This window comes from Mastigoproctus giganteus, chromosome 1, assembly GCF_048544385.1.
Source record: "Mastigoproctus giganteus isolate SK-2022 chromosome 1, ASM4854438v1, whole genome shotgun sequence".
In the NCBI taxonomy this organism is placed as follows: domain Eukaryota; kingdom Metazoa; phylum Arthropoda; class Arachnida; order Uropygi; family Thelyphonidae; genus Mastigoproctus; species Mastigoproctus giganteus.
Genome location: NC_143575.1, coordinates 196,536,123 through 196,562,369, shown reverse-complemented (window position 1 = coordinate 196,562,369; position 26,247 = coordinate 196,536,123). Strand labels below are relative to the sequence as shown.

General features: G+C 37.0%; 1 protein-coding gene across 1 annotated transcript; it reads left to right on the top strand.

The window, feature by feature from the left end:
• The first annotated feature begins 5,784 nt into the window (after positions 1 to 5,784).
• Positions 5,785 to 24,030, top strand: LOC150091429 (glycine receptor subunit alpha-3-like). The gene is made up of 6 exons (XM_090390313.1): positions 5,785 to 5,848; positions 13,310 to 13,536; positions 19,264 to 19,346; positions 21,458 to 21,592; positions 21,782 to 22,134; positions 23,848 to 24,030. The coding sequence occupies exons 1-6, from the start codon at positions 5,846 to 5,848 to the stop codon at positions 24,028 to 24,030; spliced, it is 984 nt and encodes a 327-aa protein (XP_090246439.1). The 5' UTR covers positions 5,785 to 5,845.
• Positions 24,031 to 26,247: the final 2,217 nt, after the last annotated feature.

Here is a 26,247-nt window from a genome sequence, read left to right as displayed (position 1 = left end):
GGCCCCGATAAATTTGTAATTTCTTATTAATTTATATTAATTGATATGTTTTATTAATTGGTATTTCTTATAAATTATTTTAGAAACGCATTCCTTTTTCAGTACCGAAATATCCAAATGGTCATTTGGACCTCGATTTATTTTTCTTTCTTCCCGTCCTTTTGGTACTTCCCGTACTTATGTACTGCTTTAGTTTTTCCTACTTATTTGGCTTTCCATGTGACTGGCATATTTTTATTTTATTTCTCTCTATATATAGAAAGAGAGCGATAAAATTTTATATGTATTTAAAAGGTTGCATTTCGTAAACCTGAACAAAATTAGATCTGCGAACAGTTTATAGCAGTATCTCTGAAAAATCTGTAGGAATTGGTCATACATCTGAGAATGAGTTAATTCCTTAACTCAACACTGACCATCAGTTGATAAAAAAAAAAAAAGGTTTTACGAAGAATAATATGAGAAAATATAAAGGACGGTGAACCTGTGATCAGGTGCCGGCGCCACCAAAACAGCTGTTGGCGCTGTTTTAATGATGGCAGCTCTCTTTTAAAAAAATTCAAACTCCATTGTAACTGAAAACGGTTGTCAAGCGTGCTGTTTTTGAATATAAGCACACATTTTCCTTTATTACTTTTTAAGTTGAGCTATGCAGCAGTAATAGGCATTAATGGAAGCACATGTAGAGCGATAAACAGGCGGTTCATTAAAATTTGAATTAGGTTCCCCCAGATTTCCATTTGAATGGCAGCATAAATATGCATTAGGGCTCTGTTCATAGTAGCGAGATATTACGATTCCATTTTAGTTTACTTTTAGTGCAGATCAATTTTTCAGCTAGTTGTTACGAACAGGTAATCATATTCCGCAAAGAGAAATAAACCTCTCAGAGAAAATACTGTCATAGTTTATCTTTCTACGGCGCTGTTTTATACATGCCTGTTTATCCGGGGATAATTTGGTCTAGGATATTTCGAATCGTTGATTGTACAAGATTGGCAAGAAAATTATAAACTAAATGAATGGAAATATATTTCGCTTACAGTGTACAGAAGTAAAACCTAATTATACGAAATTATACTGCGTGCAATATGGGCTAGATCTCCTTCCTCCATAGCGACCTCAATTTATTCATAATCGTACTATGAAGGGTAATTTGGCGCCTCCGTAGCCAGGTGGGCAGGAGCAGTAGCGTATAGCACACGCTTCTTGATTAGACCGGGGTTCGAGCCCGTACCCACCAAATACGGAGGATGCGGCAGGTCAGGGAATGACCACCGCATATTCCCAGCCCGCATAAAGGGTGATGGTTAGCGTCAGGAAGGGCATCCGGCCGTAAAAATTGCATGCTAAAACAAATAAAAACGCTGACCTCATATAATAATGGGGAAAAGGCGAGGGGAAAAAAAACTATGAAGGGTAATTTCTAAGTGTGGACCAGTCAGGAATGTAAAAGTACTAGCAGCTGATTTCGGACGATGAAAATAAAAATAACGTTTATTGCAGAGTAGAATAAAAGAATGAATATATAGTGTAGTTGAACACTCTACCCTTCACAGACATTAAAAAGCCAGTGGCATAATTTAAAATTTAATTATAAATTATTATTAACGATATAGGTACTTCATTTATAACATTTTGTTCTAGGTCTGATATTGGTTCTCTTTGGCTACTTTCTTTTTTTTTTTTTTTTCCTGGGATCGATTTCCACTGCGTTGTTTCACTCACTGAGAAAGCAAGGGAATTTTGTGTAAAATGGCTGGACTTTGAGCTGTTATTGACAAAATTTTGACATTACGAGATGACACTATTTATGTCAGTACAGTGCAGAAATACATTCTTTTTCTTTGCCTGTTCCGCGATAAGAAGTGCCAAGAACCAACGCATGCTTTTCACTCAGCCTGGAGCACAGCATAGTCACTGCATAATTCTGTGATAGTTTCAAGTCCCAACCAGTTCATTCAATTCAATCTATGTGAACAGTTATGGCTGCTTTGACGTTATCAGCTTTACCAGCAGTTCGAAGTCACTGGGCGATACTGATTGATACATAATCAAGATAGTAAGGTATGTTGGGGTGAGAACGCTATATTGCCTTTGGCGATAAGAGGGAGAAGAGCCAGTCACTGCCTAATTTGCATACAGGTATGCTTTTCTCTGTTTGTCAGCGGATGTCCCTGTCCTTTTTTTGTTGAAAACGAAAAAGTAGTCTTATTTTGTGAAATCTCTATAAAAATTTGTTTATTTAAGTCCCATCATATTAGATTATTATATGTGTAATAAAATGAGAAAAATGCATGTTTCAGACTTATCCATATATTTTAAATGCCATCTGAACTTCAACTAATCATTGTTTCAATTCAAATTTTATTGATTTAAATCTCGTGTGTGTTCAAGGCTTGTTCAGATTACTGTATCCCTTTAAGATATGTTTTAGACTCTGCCAACTAATTTGCATACAGGTGTTTATTGAGACTGTTTGAGAACTTAATCTCCCCTCCATTGATTGATTTTAAAATTAAGTTTCATTTTGGTGGACAGTAAATATTCTGTTATATATATATATTTTTTTTTTCCCCCTAACTTACTATTAGTCTTCAGCATCTCCAACATTTACATAAACTGCCATGTACAGGTAAATGTTAAGGGACGTTGAGAAAATGTGTGTGTGTGTTTTTTTCCGTTGTAGAGTTATAAGGGAAGTTATTGGCATTGATGAGGCATTTTTACTTCTACTGGCTTTCCGTTCTCCAACTGCATTAATGATCGATGAAATTCATCTGAAACCTTATATTGATTACGCAGTTGGAACCGTACTGGGAAATTTTGATAGTACTAATGCATCTACAAGTGCTTATGTATTTATGATTCAAAGCTCATTGTCAAATTACAAGATGTCATTTATATTTTATCCGTGAAAAAAAAATTACTGCAGAAAAATTGCATTCAGTTTTGAAAAAAATTATTGTGGGTTTGGAAAAAATTGGTTATAATGTTGTAGCAATTGTAAGTGATAATTCAAAAAGGCTGCCGTAGCCTAGTGGTCAGGTGCGCGGGTGCATACGTACACGTGCCTTGAGTGACCGGGGGTTCAAGCCCGTGACTGCTGAATACGGTGCTGTTTCTTGTATTTTGTATATCTTATGAACTCCTCTGACTGTTTGGTTGTCCCGGAGTATAAACAGAAAATTTATTTATTCAATAGAAAAAGTATTTCACTATTTACAAACATCGATCGAGGTGGACTGTTATATCCTGAATCAAACGTTGTTGCTGTATGTTGTTATCTATTATTTCAAAAAAGTATATTGTCACCAGCCATAGAGAAAAATTCTTGAAGTTATATAATCAGAGAGATTTCTTGTCATTACTTATGTCAATTTTCTTTGAAACTATTGAATTTTCTTTGAATGATGTTTGCAAAAATGGTCATTTTGGAGAAGTAATTTTAAATTTGCTAATTAATACCATTATCAATATTTTGCTCAACAATTATTGTAAAAAGAAAAATGATGCATTAAAAGCAACATATAAACGTAAACTTCAAACATTGAAAAAGAGCTAAATTTTAAGTAAAATAATTGCTGTTCAACTTTAGCATCAAATTATTAGATTAAATGAATAAATGCATACATTAGTTGGATTACAAATTACATGTAAAACATTCAAAATAGTTAACTATAAAACGTGTCTTCATTTTTTCAGAATGTTATGATTAAAAAAAATTATCACACTTAAGTAGCAAAACTGATTATTTTATTAATTTTTTTTCGTATTGACCCTTGCAGCATACATTTGCTTTCAATTATGCAAAGAAAATAAAGTAGATTCAACTCTTGCTCTCGCTTTCTTCAATTCTGTGCAGCGATTTAGCTTTCTGTACTTATGGCCCACTTATGATGATGTCAAACACGCAGTGATAAGGTATTATTATTACGGTGGCGACGCTTGAACCTGGGTCACTCAAGGCATGTATACTTATGCACCCGCTTGCCTGACCACTCGGCTACGGCGTCCTTTATATCATTGACAAGACACCATGAGCTATTCTTGCAGACCGTCTGCACTGCTCAGAAAACTTCATATCTGACTGCACAATTACCCCCAGGTTATTTTGGTTCTCTACCACCGTGAGTGTAGTACCGCACAGTTGATACGTTACTCTTGTATTACTGCTTCCATATGCAGTACTGTACTTTACATTTGTCAATGTTAAACTTCAGTTGCCGCCTCTCAGCCAATCTGCTCAACTTTTCTAGATCCTGTTGCAGTAGCGTACTGTCATTACTGTCATTAACAACCCTGCCAACCTTCGTATTGTCTGCAAAGTTAGACATTAAGCCAGATATACCATCATCAATATCATTAATAAATACAGACAGCAATGGACCCAACACTGAACCCTGGGGGACTCTACTAATAACATTAGTGAAAAGCTGAAATCTTGCTAAATTTCCCTTAATCGTATTTATAACATACACAGAAAATCTAACAAAAAGTAATCTGGAAAGTGAATGTGAATTTTTTTACAACTACAGGTAGCAGAATACCGAAATTGCTCAAGACAGTCTCAGTGAGTTTTCCAGATGCATAATGAAAGCATACGGAAATATGTATTTCTATGACGAATAGTTGTTGAATTTAGTAAATTTATGTGATAAAAAGTTTTTCAATATGGATATCAACGTTTTGCAAATTTGAAACGTAAAAATTGAGATGCAGGTACTCATTTAACAAGTTTAACTTACAAACAGATTCCGTCTGTTTCTGAAAATATCTTCATTACGTTGTGGAAATCTGAAATCTTGCCAAGTTTTATATAACCGTATTTAAATCATACACAGGATCTAGTACAAAACTTAAGTTATGATTTAAAACAGTGCTCCTCAAAGTGTGGTTTGCCGACCGATGCCGGTCCGCGACGAGTTAAGTACAGAAATTGAGAGTAAACGTTTAGAAACTTTTATACTTATAGCAATTTGACATTGCCATATCGGTCTGCGACGGATTGGAAATAAAAGAAACTGGCCCTTCGCCACAGATAGTTTGAGAAGTACTAGTTTAAAACACGAAAGGTTTGTAAGTACGGATAGCTGAATATCAAAATTTCACAATCATTGTATTGCTCAATGATTTTTCCACGTGCATAATGAATGCATGTGGAAATATTTGTACGAAAAATAGCAAGTTGAATTAGTGAAAATACATATGAAGTATATATTTCATTTATTTCAATACGAGCGACAGCTTCTTTGCGCATTCCTACTTGAAGTTGTGGGACATCCACATAATTCCTCGTACAATTAATATAATTCTCACCAATGTAATTTTATTAAACAGAAAAACATTATTAGAGAGAGCAACTGAAATTGAGATTTTTCACAAAAGCATTTTTCTAGTGCTGAGTTGTGTGGCAGAACTGCGTATCTTTTTTTTCATGTGTTAATCAGCCTTTGAGCCGGTTATCTACAAATTTCGTTGATTTGTACATAACTGCTATTAACTAGTAGTAGTTGATTTATTACTGCGGTGTAATTGTGTCCATAATTTATTTCTCTTGATGGAAATAAACCACAAAGACATCGTCTTCAGTAAAAACTAAATTCTTATCATTTTCATGTATTTACACGTAATATTATTTATTGTTTATTTGAAATCATTTATAGAGCGCAGGGTGAATGTAATTGAAGGCAGCTAAACGAAAATTTGAGATTTCTGTAATTATCCTATTGTATGTTTTGCTTGTTACTAATTTTTTTACTTTTTTTTTTTTTTCTTAGGAAATGCTGTGCAAGTCAAGATTGGATTGGTACTAGCAAGTCTGTATTCTGTTGATGAGAATACGATGGTAAGTGGATATGTAATAGGATATAAGTACTGTATATTTTAAAGGTGTTCGAAGTTCACACTAAACTATTTAATAATATTGTGTTTAGAAATAATACGTATTCCTTGAATTACGGTTCTATTCTAATAAGAACAGAATACTAATTTGAAAAAAGAAGTCTCGTCGCTAGTACAGAGAGGTGATTGCAGTCTTTCAGAACTGTGAGGGCTTGAACCCCCGTCTAGTGAGGAAACTTTAATGATATCCAGTCAAAACATTAAGACCACTTCGGTGTTTTGCCAGGCGCCCGTTCCTTCCCTCCCGGTGGCACACTTTGCGATGAGAAGCAGTAAATGTGATAATGCAAGTTCGTGGCATTCAGTCAATACGAACTGCTTGATCGACATGGACAAGGGACGTAAGTTGATGGACTTCGAAAAAGGGATGATTGTCTGGTGCCCGTTAAAGGGTGGAAGTATTACAGAGACTTAAGAGTGGGCGAACAGTGGACTGAACAGCAGCCACCCCGGCCAATAGTTGGTCCCGCGCTTCATCGATGGATGTGGTGAACGTAGGCTGCCCAGCTTCGTGCTAGCCGATAGGCGAAGAGCAGTGGAACGGCTGACCATGGGTTCTGTGGGTAGACAGTGGTATAATCACCGTCCTCCTCACACCGGGTGGAAACGGCCTGGGTTCGAATTCCGTCAATGACGTGAGGAAGTTTTATGGGCCTTTTTTTTTTTATTATTCAGGCTGAATTTGTCGCAGGCATGGATAGTAAGGTACCCCTCCCCCCACGAAATTCGGATTTTTCGTCTAGCAAAGACGAAAAATCGAAAGAAATAGGGCAGAGGACGAAAAATCGAGGGAAATAGGGCATGGGCATATAAGTTAGTTCATGATTATCCTAATAAAACAGGGTTTTTTTTTAACCATTAACTTTGTCTGCGCTGTATAGTACAATGCTTATAATCCCTGTCCTCTTCACACCACGTGGAAAAGGACCGGGTTCAAATACCGTCAAGAACGCGCGAAACTTTTTTAGTCTCTGGAGGTCCTAATATGACAGATCAGTATGCTCTCAATATTACCAATTAAATTGTAGAAGTGGATAGTTTGAATAACTTTAAGGAAGAACTAGACAAATTATTAAAGAGAATGGATAGATGAGGTGGCGTACTGGTGTGTGTGTGTGTGTGTGTGTGTGTGTTTCCTCTGGTTGATGCTGTATAAGCTTGCTTCTTTGCATCATTTACTACTACTAATAATAATATTATTACATGTATTATACACCTGTACGATAGTCAGAGAGTTCGTCGACTGATAATAGTAACCTGACAAACAACTACTTCATGCATCTGGTTTTTCTGGAACAACCTTCCTTCATACGTATTTCCTGAAAATTACAATCTACAGAAGTTCAAGTCCAATATCAACAAATATCTTCTTTCGTGTTCTCAACCTCCAACCCAAGCACGGTACTAAGTACTATAGGTTATAATACCTCTCGTGTTTGGGGTTCTCATAAAAAAAAAAAAAAACAGCATCAGTTGCCCATAAGGAAAAGAAAAGGGATAATAATATATTGAAACGTATATAACTTAAATTCAGTGTCAACAAGCTTAAGCCTTCCATACCCTCAACTAATCCACCATATTAGAGTAACATTAAGTTTTAATAAACTTCGTGTTTCAGCCACCATAAAAAACGGTCGAAAATGTCTTTGTATACTACTGAAGTGTTACAATGCACGTGCACCATAGAAAAAAATATTTTAAGTTCTTAACAGAACCCGAAGTACTTCTATTGTGTGAATTTCCTGTAAAGCTGATTTCCATGATTTCATGTTGTATATGATAATCATTTTATACAGTACGATCACGATGGGTAATTTAAGCAGGTCGGATCTAGCAGTGAACCCTTTTTCTGTGACCCGCAAACTGCCGAAAAACTTAGTATTAAGTCTGCATATTTTTTTCTCAGTGTAATTTTAACTTTTGACGTAACGTTCGACAAACATCTTTTTTGTTTTGTGTTATATTTCTGAATTTGTAATGGCAGCGTATCTTTTCAGGCCCTCGTTGGTAGCTCAGTGGTTGCGACTACTATCCTTATTCTAAAAGGCTTAGGTTCGAATTCTGTCAAGAGGGAATGAATTTTTATGGGCTTTATTCATACCATCGTCGAACTGGTCTTCGGTGTTTGCTACATGGATTTTCCTTCCAGAAACTCGAGTTTCTCACCGAGAAAAACTGGCAAACGTACCACAGAATAAGCGCAATTCACAGATATTTTATAGCGACTCCCTGTGGTGTTAGTACTTTAGTGTTAATTATAAACAGTGAAGCGATATATATCCATTCAATCTTCCTCATTAATGATTTATTTAAAAAACCACCGTGGCAGCCTACTGGATACAATACATCGCCTTGTCTGCCACTCATTTGAAGAGGTCTGGGTTCCGTTCCGTCGTCAACTGGAAGAATTCCTAAAGTCCTCTTCATTCGAGGCTGTAGATAGCAGATTTTCATGTTTAAGCGGGCTGAAACACACGGAATAACCCACGGTTATTCCGTGTGTTTCAGCCCGCTTAAACATGAAAATCAGCCCTTGAAAACACACCTCTACGATATAATACAATTACAGTTATAAGCGGATGCAGGGGAAGGAACTATTAATATCAGTATTTATTTATTATTTATATGTTTATTCTGGAGTATCTATAAATGTGAGGAGCCGTTTATGAAATTCGAGATTGACAGACCATGACCTACACTATTTTATTATAATAACTTGTGATTATCATAAATTGTGAAGAGCCACGAGAAATATTTCGCGAGACGTTGACACTTTGTGAAAAAACGTTGAAGCCCTAAAATCACATTAATTAATACGATATTTTATTTATTTTTTTCTTGTTATTATGTGATAATTTCATATGTCATAATTTATTATACAGGTACAGGGTAGGGCAGGGAAACTGGCAATTTTAATAGTTATAGTTTTGTAATAAGCGCTTTGACGTCGAAAGTACGACGTGCACCATTCCACTGTTCCATGATTACTAAATAGCATGATGTGGACGATGTAATCCTCCACACCACAGGTATTCAAAAAAAAAAAAAAAAAAAAAAACCCCGGTTTTTAACAAGGTACTAGAACTGCAAGTATTAAAGCTTAACAATCTTACCCGCAAAATTTTTTGTGACGAAATGCTAAATCAAATGGACCATGATGAAGGCTTTATTCACAATCTGTAGATGTCTGATGAAACTTACTTTCATTTAAACAGTTTTGTAAATAAACAAAACTTTCGTCTTTGGTCGGAAGAAAACACTCGCCAGTTCCATCAGCAACCATTTCACAGTGACCGGAATTACACTGAACAACAAAATTAGGTCATATCTTGTTACAGGCATGAAATTAAGTTTACTTTACGATTGGCTCTTGTTTTCGAAAAAAGTAGTTTTATCTATTTATGCAAGATATTTTTTATTTATATGGCAGTAACATGTAGCTACGAACATACCTGTATCAAACAAGGGATCTCTTTTCGCCTTTCGCTTGTATTCAGCTTCAGACGCATCCCATTTCACCAACCAACAATAATGGGCTAACACGGCGGCTCTCTATTTGCTTTGTTATCGTTGTTCCTTCGCTGCGATGTCTTGATGAAAGCGCTCACCAAGTTCGTCGCTGACGGCACCACAGTTTGGCGGGAAGAAATCCAGGTGTGAGTGCAAGACATGCATCTCGAATGATATGTTGCACCTTAGTTTTTCATAAAAAGTAATGCGATTTTCCGCAAGCTGCCTGTAGTTGCTGGCTTTAACATTTCCTAGAAAACCAGTCGAAACATTTGAAAGGCTTTCCACGCTGATTTCTCGCTATCGCGAAGGGTACATTCGAACTGTTCGTCTTTGAAAAGTTGCCTTATTTGTGGACTGATGAAAACGCCTGCCTTAATCTTCTGTGTACTGAGTCTTGGGAATTTCTCTTGCAAGTATGTGAATGCAGGACCGTTCACTTCCAAAGCCTTCACGAAATTTTTCACAGGACCCAGTTTAATGTGGAGTGGTGGAAGCAAAACTTTATTTGGATCTGCCATAGGCTCAAATGCTGTGTTCTTCATTCCAGGTGTTAATGAATTTCGTTGAGACCAACTCCTCTTCTCGTAGTGCATATCCTTGGCACGACTATCCCACTCGCAGAGAAAGCAACAATATTTAGTGTAACCCTTTTGTAGTCCTAATAAAATGGCGATTACCTTTAAATCACCACATATCTGCCACTCATACTTCTGATAGCGTACACTGAAGAGGATGTTCTCCATGTTTGCGTATGTTTCTTTTTTGTGGAGGGCATATGCAAGAGGTATTGAAGGCAGCATATTTCCATTGTGTAATAACATAGTCTTAAGGCTAACCTTAGAAGCGTCTATAAATAGTCGCCATTCTTCGGGAACGTGCCTCATGTTCATTGCTGCCATTAGACCATCAACATTCTTACAAACAGTAAGTTCACCTTCTGTTTGATAGAATTTAGCATAGTCTTTATTTCGAGTACGAAATGTTGTTACTTTCACAGAATGACCTAGAAGATTCCACTGTTGTAGCCCCGAGACCAAAAAGCTCTGCCTTATTCTTCGGCAGTTCGATATCCCTGATGAGGTCATTGATGGGTGAATCGTCCCGTTCGATTCACCCACGCGCTGAGTTTTCATGAACAGGTAGTGGAGCATACGTGTGGAGCCCAGTTCTTGTCCTGGTCTCCTACTTTACACCCAAAGTACAAGAAGTAGGCCTTTTTTTATGATTCGAGCTAACGTGACTTCTCCACATACGTAAAAGAAGTTATCCGGATTATTCACACAATTATGGGGCATATTAATTTTACACGACACAAATGCTGTGCAAAAAGTAGGAATTTCACAGAAAATACCCGTTAACCGAGAACAAATCACGCAGTAACTAGCCATATTCGAGGATTACTGCAACAGAGTTGTAGATGCATTTCAGGGGCAACAACTTATCACGTGATGCAGAGCGCGGCGATAGTTGCCGATCACGTGATAAGAGCGTTTCGGTACTGAAACTGCGGTGTTTCCATGCGTTTTGCCGAGAGTCGTAGTTGATACTGTAGACGAGAGTGTCTAGGAGCCACCCTTCATATCAGGACACACACAATCAATGTACAGAAAGACTACAGTATATATAAGAGCATGTATATAAATCTGTATATAAATATTGTATATAAATTGATTAATATTGTATGTAAATTGATTAAGATAACTTGAGAATGTATATACAGTTGTGTGTTAATAAATAAATAAATAAATGTAGACGAGAGTAACTCGCTAATATGAAACCCCAACTGTAATTCGAATCTGCAGGGCATGTCGCACTGTCAGCACCCCTGCCCTACAGGCTATTACTGGATGCTTGCCACTCTATCTTGAGGTGATTAAAAGGGGACTTTACCATCTATTAAAGAAGGGAATTCCGACACAGTTGTTAAATCTTCAACTGCAACTTACCAATGACCTGAAACAAGAAAGAAAACGTATCTTCACACACCTTCAAGGAATTTGGCAGCATTCATGGGAAACCACGCCCAAAGGAGAAATTACCAGAAGATTCCTCCCATCCATTGACATGACTTTCCCGAAGTCTCCTTCCTGGTTTTCACCTGGTCTGCAAGTTACATTCCTGATCACAGGACATGGGCCCTTTCAACAAAAATTGACAGCAATGGGAATTGAAAGCAATCCATTCTGCCACTGTGGCGAAGAGGAGTCATGGGGGCATCTCATGTATGAGTGCCCTGCTTACGATGATTGTAGGCTCAAATTTTTAACTGAAATCCAGGAGAACCCTCGTAATCATGAAACATACCTGCTTCAGAATGAAACGACATACAAAGCCTTAACGAGTTACGCACAAGCTGTCTTTACCATCAGACGGGCAAAGTTTGCTGAACTTAGAGCTGCTCAGAACAACGACCTTCAAGTGCAAACACAAACTGGGGTCGGATAGCATTTTCCCAAACTGATAAAAGAGTAAGACATGGTTGGCACTCCTTGAAAAGCTGACTCCCAGAGAGTGCTTGGCCTTTGGCACTCGCACAGTGGCGCCTGCCCCTGTGACTTTTGATCCCTCTACCCATCCCCTATTTCTCCTTACTCGGGTGGACTGCCTTCTCTATCTGTCCACTTTAGCTTGTTCCTCACATTCAGATCCCTCTTCCTCTTGTTCCCCAGACCTTCTCTTCTCTTCTTCTCTTCTTCTCTTTTCTTTTTTTTTTTTTTTTTTTAACTTGGTCTTCGTCCAGGACGCTCAGGCGACCCTGGCGGAGACTAGCCAGAGAATAATGGGCAGCCTGGCTACCTCCTAGCGGTGTGTGCGGGCAACGTGAGGTCCCACCAGGGGCCCTGCGGCCAAATGCCAGGACACCCAACAGAACCTAACGCAATATGTCATATACAACAGACAACACTTTTCTGGCATTTACAGTAGTTCTGTATTTCTTCACAGCGTACATATGGCGCAGATGTGAGAAATCACAGGTGGCGCCTGACCCTAACACTATGCACACTATGTAGACGAGAGTAACTCGCTAATATGAAACCCCAACTGTAATTCGAATACAAGAGCTAATCGACAAATTTTAATGTGATTTTCGTGTTCAGCAACATAAAATTAATCAAGATTGGATATGATGATAATCATGATTGGCCAATGTTATCGGCCGTTATTTTTTTTAAGATGATAATATAAAAGTAAGAACTGTGACGTTAGCCAGGTACTAACACGATCGCAACTTTTTTGACTGATGAACCAGCTACTAGGTTTCCTCAAGTTAATGAGACTAGTTGGCTTCGATAAGGTGGCGCGAACCCGCCAGGGTGTCATTGTACGCTGTGAGACTGCTTTTCATAACCACATCATCTGCTAGAATAGTGACATTTCTTGACCTCCAAGGTCCCCAGATCTGTCAGCATGTTTTTCTTTTTTTTTTCTATGGGCCACTTAAAATAAAAAGCAAAGTGTACTCTCATTGTCCACACAATATTAAAGAGCTGAAATAAAGCATTCGTGGAGAAATGGCGGAATTCCTTTAGAGATGCTACACCATCTCATGGGAAACATGAGTGGAAGATTAGAAGAAAGCCTGCGCAGATACAGAGATCACCTCGAGGATATATCTTTAAAAAATAAACAGCATGCTGTGTACTTAAGGATGGCATATTTGTAGTTGGCAAACATGAATTATTTAATTATTCAGTTTTTAAAATCGTCCCTTTCCCTTCCTCGCCTGTAGTTTTATTCCATGTGGGCGTTTCTATAATATTCTTAATAATTACTCTTGTTGTGTAAGAATTCTTGTAAAAATGGATATATGTAGCCATTTCCTGGCAATTTATAAAATTTTTATCCAGCCGCAAATGAACAAAGGTTGCCTATCTGTGTGTTTATATTGCAGACTTACACCGTTACCGTCGATTACGAAGCTCAGTGGAAGGATGAACGACTTCGATTTCCTTCGTGGATCAAGGCGAGAAAGGTAAACCTTGATGTGTACTGGCTTGATAAATTGTGGCATCCGAAAACCTTCTTCAAGAACGCAGTGGGAGGTCAGAATGAAAAAGTGATCCATCGTTACTCATTCTTGTGGCTCTATAACGATTCTTCAATCTATTTCTTCAACAAGTAAGTAAAAGAACATATTTCTCACATGGTACTACCAGTACAACCATTAAGAAGTATTCTGTAGCGTATGTTAGTTTTTTTTAGCGCTAATATTCTATAGTTTTACGAACACCTTATCGTAAAATATTCTGCACACCACCCATGCATTAGAGAGTGCCACAGCAGGAAAAAAAAAAGGCACCAGACTGAAGCGCTGAGTATCATTAGTTTGTATGGTGGACTAGGTAGCAGAGCGCGGTTTTAAATCCACTTGTCTCATCATCCTATTAAGGGCCCTGACACCATAGAGATATTTTTTTTCTCCACTCATCCCGAATTTGGCCTTTTTGTATTGTTTCACTGTAATTCATTCTTGAGAGTCGGAGCACGTCATCAGGTGGTGTGATTCTTGGTCGTCCTCTGCTTCTTTTCCCTTCAAGCTGTCTTTCTAGTATGTTTACTATCCAATCATTGTGTCTCCAGAGATGTCCTAGGAACCGCATCTTCCTTTTTATTGTGGTTTTCTTGATTGTTCTTTGTTCCTCAGCTACTCTGAGGATCTCTTCATTCGTCTTTTTCTCTCTCCGGTTTGTTTCTCTTCCTGTTTTCTTTGTTTATCTTTCTTGCAATAAATGATTTCTTTTTCCTAAGTGCTTCTTTCGCTATTGCAATTCTTCTTTTTATTTATAAATGGCTTTTGCCATCCTCTTGTATGTTGCTTTCAAGATATACAAATGAACTTGTTCAATTTCCTTCTTATCTATTTCTATCTTGTCTGTTTTTCTTTGACTTTCTTTACCGCCAACCATTATTTTTGTCTTTGTTTGTGTTAATTTTGAACCCATATTCAAAGAAAACTTCTTCCATAACTTCGATTATGTTTTTCAACTCTTCTTCATGTTCCGCTAATGCCGCTATATCAACTGCAAAACGTTAAATTACACCTGTACCCCTCCTATGTTTATTCCTTTGGTTTTACACTTCAGTTTCTCTAGAATGTCTTCCATGTACAAGTTAAATAGTAATGGTGATAATGCACACCCCTGCCTAACTCCTTTTCTTATCTTGGTTATTACTTCATTATTTTGAAATTCAATTTTTGTTGTTTGATTTTCATATAATTTTTTGATTGCTCGTCGATCTCTCCAATCAACCTGGGCCTTTTTCATGACTCTGAAAAGCTTCTCCCAGAGAACACTGTCAAATGCTTTTTCTAGATCAATAAAAGCTATGTGTGTGGTTTTGTTTATGATTATTCTTCGATCAACGTAACACTAAGATGATTATCTGCGTAACACTAAGATGGCTTCTCGTGTTCCTCTTCTATTTCAAAAACCAAACTGATCTTCGCTTAAAAACTGTTCTGTTTTTGGTTTAATTCTGTGTTTTTTTATGTTCAGTAGTATTTTGGATGCGTGGCTAAGCGGACTGATGGTTTTGTAGTTTTTACGCTGTGTCGTATTTCCTATTTTCGGCAATGTCACTGTCCGGTTTTGAAAAAAGTCATCCACATTTTTTCCTTCTTCATAGACTGCTTTTATGGTATTGAACATTTCTTTCCTTTTTTAGTCTCCTGCTTTTTTTTAGCAATTCAGCCCGAATTTTATCTGTCCCCTGTTTTTCCATTGGGGACCTCATTTAGAGCTCTTCTAATTCTAGTGATTCTGACCCCAAACAATCCTTTTTTTACTTCACGTTCGGTCTCCAAGGCGTCTTAAATTATTTGGTTCCCATCATAGAGGTCTTCCAGGTACTCTTTCCATCTTATTCCTTTCTTTATTTCTAACCAGTAGTTTTCAATCTTTATCTCTTATTGCTGTGCTTTTGGTTTTTGGGTCTTGTGGCAATCGTCTTGTATGTTATGTCAGTTCTTCCATTTTTTAAAATTATCTTCAACTTCCTTGCATATTTCATCCATCCACTTTTCTTTTGCCCTTCTGCATTCATCAGTCGCTTTATTTCTTAGTCTTCCGTACTGTTCTTGTCCTTCGGCTGTATTATTCTTCTTCTTCTGGCTTTGTTTCTTTGTACAATCAGGTTGAGAATTTCACTTGTTATCCATGGCTTTCTTGGTTCGTTACTTTTTCCCCCCCTTATTTTTTTGTTTTAAGAAAAGACCAGAATTGTAGGTCTCCTAGGATCTTCCGTTTAGCCGCTTCTTTTTGGTACTTCAAAAAGGTGTGTTGCCAACGGTTAATTCTTGTTGATTACAAAACTCTAAGTCTTTCTCCCCTTTTATTTTTTATTCCAAGTCCAAATGGTCCTGCTTCTTCACATGCCCCTCCTTGTCCTACCACTGAATTGAAATCACCCATTATGATTAGGTTTTCTGTATCTTTTACTATCCCTATTAATTCGTCCAGTTGTTCATACACTGTTTCTATTTCATCTAATCACAGTTGCTTGTTGTATTATATTTAAAGACTTGTATTATATTTAAATCCACTGGGTTTGCTTTCACTGTTGCCATCAGCACTCTATCACTAAGATAGGTGTTCGTTACTTTTTCCCCCCTTATTTTGTCAGCAGAAGTCCACTTGTCTAGACATAATAAAATAACAATTTCAAAGTTATGAAATAGCTATTGATATTTTATACTTTTCGAATGACGTAAAGTAGTTAGGCAATTTTGTTCCTTCCTGCTTTTTTGTGCATTTAAACTACACTGACATTGTTAATATTTGGATCAATAAATTTGTTCCGCACATAATCATTTAAGGTCATTGCATTTACTGGGCAATTTATATATTTGTACAAATAACAACAATACGTTTGAAACAGGAATAATGGCAAATGAGGGAATATTTATTACATAGAATTTCGATGCATATTTAGGTAATAGCTAGCGCAGTTTAGGGTTATCACAAGTAGGTTGTTACATAGCAGGCATGTCCATTCTTCAGAGAGCAGAAAGAGTGGGACAATCCGAACTTTATTTCCAAAATCAACTATAGGGAATGCCAGTGGAAGATAGAAGTAATTCTATCATTAGTCCGATGCTAGGTAGATATCATTATTGCCGCTCCTCCAGCAGTGTATGTGAGCAGTTGAAATGGAGAGTGAAAAATTTGCGAAGACGCTTTTAATGAGCTGAGTCGAAAGAGACAGTTGATAGAACGGGAATAAGCGCAGAACTTCATCCTCTTGTGGTTGTACTGCACTACAATGAAATTCTGTTGGGGTAGTGGGAGTGGCGCTGTGATTGGGTTGTTTACGTGGTTTTGATTTAGTCTACTGGTTTTCATTGATGAAACCACGAGTGTATCTGTGTATAATTATTCATATTCTGAATAAAAATCTGCCTTATCTGCATTGTAGCAGTTATTTTGGAGAAAAGTGTATATATGTATCAGCATGGCAATGCTTTGTATCTGAAAGCAGAATCGTTGCAATAGTGGTTTAAGGAGAACTATTTAGTTTTGATTAACTAGCTATTTCCAGCTCGGATCTGAATCCAATTGAACACTTTTGGGAGGCTTTAGAATAACAATTGAGAGCCGGAACAAGACATCCTAGTTCAAACAGAGCTAACTGCAGCCTTACAAGAGGATTGGAGTAATATTACAGTATAGTACAGTACTAAAAAATTGTGGAAGGTGTCTCCGAGAGAATTGTTGATGTCATGAAAGTCCATGTGAGTTTACTCGATATTAAAAATGTCTTTGTTCTAACGAAAGTTTTTTTTTCTTCATGTAATGTCCCAATACACGTTGGAGGATAGTGTATATATGAATACCGTGTATATACAGTATTCACTGTGGTTTAGCAAACTTTTGTGGGGCTCTATTGTTAATTCCATCGGGTTGATATAAGAATGTCAGGAGTGTTTAAGGTGGTCCCACTTAGCTGGAAGTTCTGGTACATTGCACCATTTCGCCATTGTGAGAACTATTGACCATAGAGGAATCGATCTTTACAGTGAAGTATCAGGAGTCATTTGACTTCAGTAATACTCTACAAGTTGTTGGAATCAAAACTGTATTTAGTTATAAATATCACCAGAAGGGGAAGTGATACAGAGTTTCATCAATGAGATATACATAGTGTTCATAACGAAATTTCTTTCGAACACGTGTTCACAGTAATGTCTCAGTATTGGGTGTAATCCCTCTCATGGTAGAACACATCCGTTAAAATTGCTGTACCTTCTTGGTGTGTGACATCTTTCAACAATGACTGAGATGTCGGATATTCACGAGACTTGGGACACCTCCATAACCAAAAATCTGACTTGACACCAAGTCTTGGGTTTTATGAGCTCATTCATGTGGATAGAGTTCGCCAAGTGTATCATCTGCATCAAAGGTTGACATTAGAAATTATTTTATTGATGGTGTACCATGGCATATGAATGTTATCGTAACGAATGCTTTTCTTTCTTGAAGGCTAAGCGTGACGTAAAAGGTCGACGTATGGCCAACCTGTGACATTGCAGGTTTTCAAATCAGTGGCAATGTTCTTTAAAGAAAATGGCCCATATTTAACGATGCCGTAAGACTACTCCTTTACCTTTGGTGCCTGCTGAGGAGATTCGAGTAAGCCTGAGGGTTGTCTGTTCCCCAAATTCGGTAGTTATGGGAGTTTATCCCCTTAGCGAAAAGTGAACTTCATCCATCCTAAACATTAAGAAACCTGTTCTCGTTTTGCTCAGAGGCCGGTCTAGCGAATGCCTCTCGCTTTGGTAAATCGTATACTGGATATGCATCGCTTGCAGATAACAAGCACATTCGATGCTCTTCCATATCGTATGGAAAATGTTTTGCCTTGATTTCATTTCAGTGGAGAAATTTTTATGAGCTTCGTTTGCATCTTGGGATCAACAATATCTCGGACGAGGGTTTTATGTACCTCCTGCCCTGACTGAGGACATCTAAGTTCAAAGTAAGGTGTCAGTGTGTCGCTGTAAATTCCTTATATTATATGTCCGTTTGCCTCTTTTGAGTACAATTTTCGCCTGGCAGAAGTTACCATGAAGCAACTACACAAAAATTTACAGCGCGTCTAGTTCGATAGAAGCAAACTTGGTTAATAATAGTGTTGGACCATAAGGTAAATGTTCTTTTACTTCCGAAAGATGTGTAACTGTAGAAACAAAATAAAATTTTGTTTGAATTTATGTAATGTATGAATTTATGTAAGGCCTTTTGAATTATTCTTATTTGTACATTACTCTATTGATCCACTTCACTTAAGTCACAAAATTCAAATAGTAACCGCTATTGTGAATTGCGGTAGATTAGTGACAATTTTGCATTTAAACCGCTGTAATTTTTTGGGTATCACAGAACTTTTCAAAGCTTTTTTTTTTACACACACAACACGCCGACCGGACTAGTTGGGTGAGTAAAGTGCCTGCCTGGCAACCCAAAGGTCGCGGGTTCGAATCCCTCCTCGGGCTTGGATCAAAGTACTGCAAAAACCTTGGGAAGTGCATTATGGGCACAGAAGCCGATGCGCCAACAACTACCGAAAAAAAAAAAAAAAATACACACAACACATTATAGGTATGCTGAATTATAAAATATTTTTATAACATTTATAGCTTAGGTGACCTACTTCTCTCCCTTCTTCCTTTATATTTTTATGTCATAATACTGCCTCTCATATTTCTAAAGTATTTGCTGCATTTAATGCAGACGTATTACATTTCTTAGATTATTCTATTTAAGAAATAAATAAAGCAACTTAAATGCATGCAACCAGCATATACTTGTGAATAATCATTTACTCTTTTGTTACCCTATTCAGATTAACTTTAAAACTGAGCTGTAACATGGAACTCAGCAGGTTTCCTCACGACATTCAGAAGTGCAGGATCTTGATTATGAGCTGTAAGTAAGAAATAGTTAAAATTACTGGTACTTAAATATTTATTAAACGTTAAATACATTAAAAATTGAAGATAAATTTCAATATTCATTTGAGAACACCGTATTTAGAAGATAAAGTAGCTTTCAGACGAGGAAAACGAACGTTCAGAGGCATTGCTGGATTAAGGCACGGGCTAGTAGGGCCCTTGCCCAGGGTACCATTCTTTAAGGGCACCCTGGGCAAGCGCCAAAAACCTTTCTGCCCCGGGCACGGAAATACTTTGGTCCGGCTCTGTTTAGAGGAGAAACGTTTTGTTCATAACTATCTAAACATGGCAACAAGATTTAAATAACTGTGGCTGTGTGAATAACTTTACTGATTAGGAGGCCGCCGTAGCCGAGTGGTCAGGCTCGCGGGTGCATAAATACACGTGCCTTGAGTGACCCCGGTTCAAGCCCGTGGCTGCTGAATACGGTGCTGTTTCTTGTACTATTTCTACCTTTTGAACTCCTCTGACCGACCGTGTGGTCGTCCCGGAGTATAAACATAAAATTTAATTATTTTTTTTAATTTAAACAGCAAATTTTATTTCCAGAGAAATTGAGAAATCATATTTAGATTCCTAACAAAGACTATATTAAGGAATAAACAAGCGGTAGCTCGAAGGTAACTGACTAGGCTTCCCCAGGTGGTTTATTTTTTCTTTTTTTGGCAGGTAACACGCTACAAACAGTATTAGCGCATGGCCGCCCACCCTGAGCTTTCCTCTCATCACACAGTGTGAGTGTGGCGCGGGTAGGCCTAATGACAGTTAGGCCTACCTGCTACATACCTTACGCTGCCTATTGTTTTTCTCTTTACTATAACGTGTGTTACAACAAGCTCTAAAAACCTTTGTCCACCCTTTTGATGCCTTAAAAATACGAGCTATCATTTTAAGGGTTTTTTTTTTTTTTTTTTTTGAAGAAGCAAGCATATTGTTATATCTGCGGATATCAAGGAGTATGCGGATATTTCCAAATTAGAAAGAAATCGAGAAGATATAAGATGCAATAGAATACTTATTACAGAAGGGCAAGTATTCAACCGCACAGATTGGGTATAGAATGGTATGAAGACTTTTTAAGCACTTGGATTAAAACAAGAAACGTCGTTCGCGCTACACGAAAAGTTCTAAGAATGCTGTATTCACTTTGCGATCCCCGAGAGTTGACAAATGGGCACTGTTATTCCCAGGCTTCTACAGTCCTGTTCATCTAAATCCTCGTCTACTGTTCTCGGGAGAATAAAACTGAATTTTTTAAGATTTGCACTACGAATCACTTAACATACTCATGCACTCTTGAGTCTGTGTGTTTTTGTAACTATTCTGTTACTCAGTGTATATAAATTATTTTATTCTATTAATTGTTATTCTATTAATTATTATTCTATTCTATTAATAATGTTGTTCCTTTAGTGAAGATTTAGTAGCGCCTGGCGTTCACGATTAATTTTCGATTATATTTCATATAATAGAGAATGGGCCAAAAATAAAACATTGTTTTATTTTTGTCACGGTTCTTGCCAAAACGTGTAAAAGTTGTGTCTCATAATTAAATAGGAACTTAGATACAGTAGTGCCAAAGAATGTGCGTAGTAGTAATATATATATATATGTGTATATATATATATATATTTTGTTTTTTTATCTGTTTTTTTTTTTTTTTTTTTTTTCTTCGGATAATTTTTTGTACCAATGCAAATAAGGGTATGAGGTGTCAGTTTAATGTTTATTTAAAATTTTGTGTGTTCTGGTGGGTTGTTTTCGTAGTGTACTGAATGAAAAAACCAGTTTCTAGAGGAGTAACCGTGACCAATAAAACACACAATACCTCTTGACGGAATTCGAACCCGGGTCTTCTCCATGTGTCTTGTGGTTAAAAAAAAAAAAAAACAATGTATAGGTTAGTAGCACTGTGCTATCTGAGGATCGGATAACTGTGATTTTCTGGCCACTGACGTTTTTTTCTGCATAATATTTATTCTGGTTAAAGAAAAATCGAGTTAATTTTTAATTATTAGGTTTAAATGTTTATTTTGAATGGATGCCAAAACTGCGTTCGTTAATGGCTATGTTTTTTCATTTTAGTAACTCACACAACAGAGGATGTGATACTTGAATGGAATAACCTTAACGTTTTCCGTCTCAGTCGCCAGGTGGTGTTACCTCAGTTTGAAGTTGTTAAAATGTCAACCTCAGCCACCAACTCAGCTTATCTCATTGGTATGTATTTGATAAAGAGAATATGTTTGAAATCTTAACAAGGAAAGAATTCTCGTTTTAAGGTTTGTTTCAAGAAGGTCCATTAAATAAGAAGTGGCAATGCTGTCAGTATCAAATTTAATTACTTCTTAATATATTTTTAGCGAAAATTCTCAAAACAATTTTGTCCTTTGTTGTTTTCCCCTTTAGGAAACTTCTCCCGCCTCACAGGAACTGTGAGTTTGCAGCGACGCCTTAGTTTTTATATAATGAATGTGTACATTCCCACCATTCTCATAGTTATGATATCGATGTTAGCATTTTGGATTCCACCAGAGGCTGTTCCTGCTCGGATCACTTTAGGAGTTACCAGCCTACTGACGATAATCACTAAACAGTACCAATCATCACTACCCAATGTGTCGTACACAGTTGCTCTCAACATCTGGCTGTCCTGTTGTATTGCCTTCGTCTTCTTCAGCCTTCTGGAATATGCTCTTGTCTTAGTAATGAAGAACAAACAAAAATGTAAAATCTCTGATTGGGATGCCGATCATTTTAAGGTATGCATAACTTTGACTGCTAAGGTGGATTTTTTAACTGACACGTTTGTAATCATAGTAGCCCCATAAAAGAACGAAATGAATAGTGGTAATTCTTCTGAAACAGGATGGCATTCAAAAATTAAAGGAAGTGCCATAGATATCGTGTTCTTTTTTAGCACAGTTACAAAATAAAACTCTGTAGATTCAACGCTTCCTTTTGTAACATGCTTAAAAACTTTCAACCCAGTTCTACTGAGACTTTTACGACGGAAACTCAGAACTGTTACAAATTCTTATAATAAATTACATATCCTCTAATTGGGAAAAAAAAAACTCGGGTGGGGCAACTGCTGTCCTCTAATTTACATTGTCACTTGAATTTGCCCTGTAAGTGTATTCTACAGGAATGAACCTAAGAATCGCCCTGTATAATAAGTTGCAAATCAAAATGATCTTTTACCACTTGCGGACCAGAACTGGTCTAAAACCCCCGATCATAAGCTTAGATCGCACCAAGGAGAGTTTCCTTCTCTCATTATATACTGCATTTTATAAAAAAGTTTAAATTTACGTAATAATATAATTGCTAAATCTTGTGTGAAAGGCATTATGTGGGAATTCTAACGAAATCTAAACGCGACACTTGACTCCATTCAAGGCAAAATTTTATTTGTAAATTACAGAAATTCTAGCCAATTTGGCCAGCCACGTCATCCGATTCGAATCTTATAGAGAACGTATGGGACTGTTTTGAATGGAAAGTGAAAACACAACAGCATCCACGCGATTACGGGCCCAGTTGTTTTCAGAATGGCTTAATATTGATATAAACTGTCCAGTTGAATCCCTGCTAATGAGATATCGGAAGTGATTCGTGCTAAGGGAGAGGTTACACGTTATTAATTGAAAAACTAAGCAGTTTACTTTTCTTTCTTTTTTTTTTTTTTTGTCCGGTGTCTGTATTATTTACTACCTAATTTAAAAAAAAATGAAAATTAAACATGGCTTAATCAAGTATTGATGCAAACAGAAATGTCAATAAATCAAACTACCTAATGAAAAAAAATGAAATAAAAAAATACCAGAATAAACAAGCAAGGACTTTCACTCATCAGGGTCAATGTAGGCCCTCGTATGCAGGTAGCAGTTAATACCTATTCTACATTACTTGGTTTGCAACAACTCATTTTTACGTAATATAGTAGTGTTTAATTTTGTAAATGGCTATCAGTTACTAATTTTGGCCAATCGTTTCTTTTTTTTGTGGCATGAGCAAATTTTTATATTTTTGTTTCAGCATATTTGTTTAAGAAAAAGTTTTTTTCCTTTTTTTGATAAAAGATTTTAACCCCTCATACAGAGTAATTGCCACGAGTAAAAAAAAAAATATCCAGTTTTGAGATGGCAGAGTCAAAATTCATTCCACGAGGCCAAAATCATAAATATAACTTGAATGCCATCCCGAGTGCGGACCTTGACTTTTTTTTTGTCTGGTTCCAGGGTTGAATCGAGAATGTATCGTATATAGGAAGTTTTCTGCATTCATTGCCACGAATATATGTACCTTAGTTAACAAAATATTTACGTATTTAATTAACATATTCTCAATGCGTGGTTAGATACCATTTTCCCTTCCAACTATTCGTTCTGTATTTTAATGCTGGTTTTATTTAGTAACTTAACGATGTAATTAAGTTTATTTGTACTGCAGCACTTTAATTATTTTGACAGGTTTCCAAAACGAAAGGAAGTGTGAAAGAAACTGAAAAACCATTAAAAGACAAGCAGGCAGCAAATAAGGATGCTGAGGAAAGGAGGATCAGCATTGCAGAAAAGATTGATTTAATATCTCGTGCTGTTTTCCCATTGTCATTCCTCTTGCAATGTTGTGTCTACTGGAAAATGTACGTGTAAAGCTCTACAGAACACCACTGGTCGAACATATTCTGAGCTTTGTCAAAACGCTGATAAATATTTGATGCGTTTGTTGCGCATAAGGGGAATGGGATGTAGCAGAATTATGAAGTAGATTGGTTTGTTTTTAGAAAAACCGAAGTTTCTTTGTTTAAACTAAATTCGCATATGTGCGCTCACCTCATTACATATCCTCTAATTGAAAATGATTATTATAAGTGAGTATTTCTATGAGTTATGCTGTCATGCTCATATTCTAATTTTGTACTTTTGATTCCGGAAACTTTATATCAAAGAATATATGTTCCAAAGAATAATTTTAAAGAGAAAATTCCAATAATCACTGTAAAGAATTGTAATTCGCTTTGATCACCAAATTGCAATAAATTTCTCCTAATGTTCCTTTTTTTCTTCATTTATATCTTCTATCAATTCCTCTAACGTTTATGTTGTCTTATTAATATTCCAAAAGCTGGCTTATTCAAACGAAACGATTTAGGAAACAAGTGTATCATAGAAGATAACTTTATAACCTTCTATAAATTTTATAACATTATAAGGAATCAGATATATTTATATATACTCTGTATTTCTACAAGTATCCGTATTATGATTCCAGAAATCATAAACGTTTCATCCAGATGTTTGAATCACAGACAGTTATTATCCTATAATGCACTGAGTGGCCATTTTTTTAGTACATCTACCTTTGCACTCTAGCACTTAGAACAGCCTGGATTCGTCATAGTATGGACTCAACGAGATGTCTAAAGTGTGCCACAGGGATGCTGGTCATGTTGACTCAGTTACTTGTTGCAGATTGGATGGTTGTGGATCTCTATTCCAAAGAGCTCGTTCCACCTCATCCCACAGATGATCAGTTGGATTGCGATCTGATGACTGGGCAGGCAAACTGAATTTATTCTCACGTTCCTGGAACCATTTCTGTACAGTTTTGGCCTTGTGAAATTATTCAGTTGGAAGAATGCAACACATTCGCAGATGGATACAAGTAGTATCACCCTGCGATCTGAACAGACCTTAATAGCAGCTGCGAAGGGATCTGAACCTGCTTTAATGGCTGCCAATATGGCGGCGAAGGGATATGAACCAGTGGGGTAGGACGTGTGCAAAAATTTTAGTTTTTACTATTTTTATTTTTTGTTCCTAGATGGCGTTAGGGGTATTTTCTGATTTTATTTTCTTGAGGTGGATTTGATCACAGATCTGTCTGGATGACGACTCGTTGCATTTCCTCTGGGCTACAGGGGCCACATTTCACACCAATGGAAAGGTCAACTGATACAATTGTCGAATCTGGGGCATCCAGAAACATGAAGAGATAATTGAACATGAGCATGATTCGCTGAAGGTGAATGTTTTCTGCGCCTTGTCACGCCGAAAACTGTACAGACCTTCCTTCTTTGCCGAGGGCACTGTAACTAGGCTATCCTACCTGGATATGCTTCAGAAATGGTTGATGCCTCAAGTTCAGGAAGATAGTGATGACTATTTACCAGCAAGACCCACTTCCATAATGACGTTCGTGCCTACCTTAACACCTAGCTACACAAGCGCGCTGGATCGGAGGTGCTGGAGAAAGCAACGAATGTTCCTTGAAATGGCCGCCGAGATCACCGGACTTAACTCCGTGTGGTTTCTTCTTGTGGGACTACATAAAGGATCGTGTTTATGTACCACCTTTGCCACGTGACGTCCAGGAACTAAAGCAGAGAATTGAAGAAGCTACCACCACGGTCACACAGGATATGCTGGACGGGGTATGTCAAGAGTTTGATTACCATGTGGACATTTGCTGTGTCACACGAGGTTCCCACATTGAATCATTGTGAAGTGATGCGTTGTAAAAAAAAACCTTGACATTTTCTCTTTCACAAAGTATTTATAACACTGATATCTGTCCTAGTCTTTGTGCAAAAAATCACTGAAAATGTTCCCACCATTTATAAACACCATGTATTTAGTTTAAATTCAAAGTCTCCTCAACAGTAATTAAAGAAACAAAATAAACACCAGATTGCCTTCTATAATGATTTTCAATCACTACTAAATTTCACAAAAAAAGTTATTTCCAAAAGTAGAAAAACAAACTTAATATAGAGGTAAAGAATTGTACCCGTCATCAGACATTATCAGAACTAAGTCTGGTTTTGGTATGACATGTGCAAAGGTATTGTTGTCACTAATGCCACTGAA

What these genes read in the sequence shown, in the direction of transcription:
- LOC150091429 (XM_090390313.1), top strand. An exon ending in TCAATCTATTTCTTCAACAA is followed by an intron (nt 13,537 to 19,263) that starts GTAAGTAAAAGA and finishes TACCCTATTCAG; the next exon opens with ATTAACTTTAAAACTGAGCT. An exon ending in CAACTCAGCTTATCTCATTG is followed by an intron (nt 21,593 to 21,781) that starts GTATGTATTTGA and finishes TTTCCCCTTTAG; the next exon opens with GAAACTTCTCCCGCCTCACA.